Below are 4915 nucleotides of genomic sequence, written 5' to 3'. Positions count from 1 at the left end.
GGTTAAATGATTTCATCAAAGCCGTTGGATATTAGGGCCACTTCAGGATACATTTGTAAATTCAGTATATTTCTAAATTAAAATTCGTTATTATCTGGTCAAGAACGGTCAAAGACAGACAACGTTATTTTCAAGTACCAAACACAAAGCTGGATAAATGTTAGCCCAAACACTAATGTTGGACAAAATATAAATACCAAAAACCAAATAACCCTAAAAAAACCATCTGATTTTTTAATCTCACTAATTATCTTTAACTTAATCATCTCACTAATTATTACACTAACTATTATTAACATTAACTAATCATCACCCAAAATTAATCAGGAGGATAATTTAGGTATTAATATAAATATCTAGATTAGGAGTGACCTAGACTTACCTCTAATGTCTTTACCCAAAATAAAAGCATGGTCCCAAAAAATCCTTCTAAGTTTAAGTCATTAAGAGCTTCGGAACCAAATCCTTCAAGCCCAATGATAGCTTGTTGTTTCCTGCTAAAAGGGCCTTCAATCAGATCGAGCATACAGTAAAAGTAGCTCACGTCATAATTCACTGCTTCGTTCATCCCTTCGAAGTTCGAAGCAAAGTTCAAACATCTTCTTCATCTCTTCTTTAAGCTGCAACCATCTTGCTCTCTCTCTGTCTATATTGTCCGTCGCCATGGATTCCTCGTCATCGAAGGGGTTAATAGGAACCCTAAACAAAGAAAACTTTGTATCTTTACTCAAAAAACTAATCGGAGAATCAAAATATGTTCAGAACAATCCACCAGAACTAGTCCCAGAAGAAAACAGAATAGCCAAACATGTACTCGATACTTTACTCCCTTACAGCACCACAACAAAGGGTGGACCTTTGGTAATCAATCACGTCTCTTATACTCCAGGCAGAGGAAACGTTATTGTTGAATACCCCGGAACTGTTCCTGGAAAGATCGTATCTTTTGTTGGTTGTCATATGGATGTTGTTACTGCTAATCCTGATGAATGGGTTTGTCTCTTTTTAATCTCTCTTATTGATTCATTCTTAGTTCGTGATTTTCGTTGGGAGTTTTTCTTATTTGGGAATTAAATCTTGAGATCACCATTTTTTTTTTCTTTTTTGGTGGAATGCAATTGACCTTGTTGTGTTGGATATTATGTTATAGTTTATCAATTAGTAGGAAACGTAAGAGAGTAATTGATTTTGTTATTTGGGGCTATAAAGATTTGCACTGCTAGGAATGCAATTGACCTTGTTGTGGAATGCAATTGAATATACTCTGTATGCAATTGACCTTGTTATGTTGGATATTATGTCATAGTTTATCAATTAGTAGGAAACATAAGAGAGAACTTGATTTTGTTATTTGGGGCGATAAAGATTTGCACTGCTAGGAATGGTTCGGATTGAATATATATGCATATTTAGATCAGACTTTTTAATTTCTTGGGATCATGACATTATTTTGCAGGATTTTGATCCTTTCTCTTTGACCATTGATGGAGATAAGCTTCGTGGTCGTGGAACAACAGATTGCTTAGGACATGTTGCTCTAGTAACTGAGCTAATGAGAAGCCTGGGAGAAACAAAGCCGAATTTGAAATCATCCGTGGTTGCTGTATTTATAGCCAATGAAGAGAACTCATCGGTTGTGGGTATAGGTGTTGATGGTCTTGTGAAGGATGGATTGCTCGACAAACTCAAGCATGGTCCTTTGTAAGTAATTTGAATGTCGTGCAAAAATTTGAAGAATAACATAGCTTTGTGTGAGATTAAGTTTGAAGAGTAACATTGCGTTGTGTTGAGATTAAATTTGAAGAGTATACTCTGTAGGTACTGGATTGACACTGCAGACAAACAACCTTGTATTGGTACTGGTGGTGTGATATCGTGGCAACTTAGAGCTACAGGGAAGCTCTTCCATAGTGGTCTTGCGCACAAGGTAATGTTTCATATCAAACTTTCTTTAAAAACATGTATCCAATATTAATGTCAACACTTTTTTTCAATCCTTCCCATAATGACTTCGATGAGACCCAGTGGCGGTGCAATGGGATCCATGAGTAGCTAAGGGGGTATTATAAACTTAATTAACGTTGTATCTGAATAAATACATAGCTATTTATATGAATAAGAGCTGAGGAGACTTTTTATTGTGGACGAGTATATTCACAGGCTATAAATCCTCTTGAATTAGCAATGGAGGCACTTAAAGAGATGCAGTTGCGATTTTACAGAGATTTCCCTCCCCATCCTAAGGAACAAATCTATGGATTTGCAACACCATCAACCATGAAACCAACTCAATGGACTTGTAAGATTTTGTTATATCTCCTTCTAATATTATCAAGGATAATTTTCAACACAAACTCTCATGATATTCCGTTACTTCTTCGTACTAACTTGCGAGTTGCAGATCCTGGAGGTAGCGTCAATCAAATTCCATTTGAGGGTAGTATTTCAGGAGATGTCAGGTTTTTATTTTCTTTTCCTTTTTACTACACTCCTGTACGATTGTTTGTGGAAAAAGCATGAAGCGTAACAGTGCCACTTTCTTCTTGCAGGTTAACTCCTTTCTACGAGTAAGTAACCTGAAACCGATTCCGTCACAAATTTTTGGATCTTGTCTTATGAATTTTATAATCAATATTTTATTTGACAGCCTAGTCATTAGAATTTTTAGACGGGAACAACCTGCAAGATCTGATGTCTTTTTCCATGTTTATTTACTTCAGTATGAAAGACGTTGTGAAGAAATTACAAGAATACGTGGAAGATATTAATGCCAACATAGAGAATCTAGATTCACGAGGGCCAGCTTCAAAATATATCCTTCCAGACGAAAATCTAAGAGGAAGGTAAGCTTCTCTAGTGGTATCTAATGTAGACTTGAGAAGTATTTTTTATTTTAGATCTTGTTCCTGATTCAGAATGTCAAGTAAAATAGTTTACAATACAAGCAAGCTCAACCTACTTTTTTTTTTCATCTACTTGTGGTGACTTTCTTTCTTTTTCAGTCTAGAGATAAGTTTTGATGAGGCTCCAATGATGGGAGTTGCTTGTGATCTTGATTCTCGTGGCTTCCATGTGTTATGCAAAGCAACTAAAGATGTGGTTGGATATTGTAAACCATACTCAATCACGGGTAGTCTGCCATTGATTCGAGAATTGCAGGTTTGTTTTCTATCTATTAATTAACGGGCTCTTTTGGATTCTTATCTATCATGTTTCTCACCTTTTTACTGACTGCATGGTAGGATGAAGGTTTCGATGTTCAAACTTCAGGATATGGTATGTTTAATCTTATTTCCTCTATTAATATTGAATTCAAATCCTAGGGTTTTTCTTATACTTTGAGTTGCTATATGGTGAAATGTATAAGAGATCAATTTATTCTCCGAGTCTTGGGTACCACGTTAAAATAGACACAAATAGCCTCAAAATGAATAAGCATCTACTGATTGGAATGGCTAGGCTATGTTTACTTTCATCTGTATATTTCCCCTCGCTTTCAAATTTGAACTTTTGATTATACCCCTTTCTCTTTCTGTGTTGTTTTTGTTCCTCTGTTCCTGCTTTTCATGTGACTATTTCCTGTTTCGTTTTGATGTAAAACTTAATTTTCAATTTGCAGGCTTGTTGGCTACATACCATGCGAAGAATGAATATTGTCTTCTATCTGATATGTGCCAAGGTTATGAAGTGTTTGTGAGCATCATCTCTCAATTAGAAGATGACCAGTAAAATCGTGCACGTCTAATCAAAAATAGGGTCTCGTCTTCACCGTGGCTCATCAAGTTCTACTATACCTTTTAGTAGGTTTACATCCATATTAGATTTTGCTTAATGCGGTGGAGTTTATGAAATAGAGTGGCCAGTCAAGTTCTTTTAGAGTTTGTACCAGGTCTCCTTGGATTAAAATCATTATTTTGTTTGATTCTTTTTTGATGTTTTTTATTTTTTCTTATCAAAGCACACCAAATTTGTTAAACATCTAGAGAAGATATATCGTTAGCCAGTTCCGAAAGGAGGTAACCTGGTGGTGTATGCCACCATGCTCCAACATTACAAGTCCTACCAACAGCCGTTTTATTACACACTTTAGGAACATATTTACATAGCTGATTTATACATATACATAAAAGATAAGAGGACTGCCATGGCGGAAGAGACACACCAGCATTGCTAAACAAAACCAAACTCTTGCAATCTGATTCAAAGACATGAACAACTCTCTTTTGCAGTGCCTTTGAGGCTGTTGTGGGAGATAGCCAAACTAACCGCACCACTTTTTGGGAAAATCCAACTTGGATTAACCCACAAGAAACTAGATCTTTGGATCGAAGTAGAATGAAAGATAGACGATGCGAACACACATAAGAAGCAATAAGAGCACACAAGACTTAACAGACGATGCGAACACACATAAGAAGCAATAAGTAAAGCACACAAGACTTAACGTGGTTCGGCAATATGCCTACATCCACCAAAACGGCTACGACTTCTTCATTATTATGGAACCACTAAACAGAGAATTACACACTTAACGATTGATAAATCAATCAACAAACTACGATTCAACATTGTGTTGATCATAAACCCTAAAATAATTCTCATGAACAAAAACGCTCCAATATTGCTGAATAATGTCTAACCAAACAAGATAATACTTATCTCACATAACCGAGATGATCTCCTTCTAAACGATGTATCTTCCAACACCAACGATGACATTCCACCATCAACGAACAAGGCGACCTTCTCTTCACTAAAATTCCACCCCAAAAGGTGGGATGGAATCCCTAAAGACTTTAGAGAACTACATTGTGTATTCTCTAACTCTCTAGAAAACCTCTAAAATTCCATGTCTAAACACATAGCCTAGACCTCCTTATATAGGAGTCACAAACTTGGTTCCCAAGTATTAGTC

At 36.1% G+C, this 4915-nt stretch overlaps 1 protein-coding gene across 1 annotated transcript; it reads left to right on the top strand.

The window, feature by feature from the left end:
• Positions 1-468: 468 nt before the first annotated feature.
• LOC113297378 (acetylornithine deacetylase) lies at positions 469-4009 on the top strand. Its single transcript, XM_026545825.1, has 10 exons — positions 469-993; positions 1457-1701; positions 1819-1927; positions 2161-2299; positions 2402-2459; positions 2550-2567; positions 2721-2843; positions 3003-3159; positions 3243-3276; positions 3620-4009. Exons 1-10 carry the CDS (start codon positions 664-666, stop codon positions 3727-3729), a joined length of 1323 nt encoding a protein of 440 aa, XP_026401610.1. The 5' UTR covers positions 469-663; the 3' UTR covers positions 3730-4009.
• Positions 4010-4915: the final 906 nt, after the last annotated feature.

This window comes from Papaver somniferum, chromosome 7 (assembly GCF_003573695.1).
Source record: "Papaver somniferum cultivar HN1 chromosome 7, ASM357369v1, whole genome shotgun sequence".
NCBI lineage: Eukaryota > Viridiplantae > Streptophyta > Magnoliopsida > Ranunculales > Papaveraceae > Papaver > Papaver somniferum.
The sequence above is the reverse complement of the archived record's forward strand: the minus strand, read 5'-3'. Positions and strand labels throughout refer to the sequence as shown.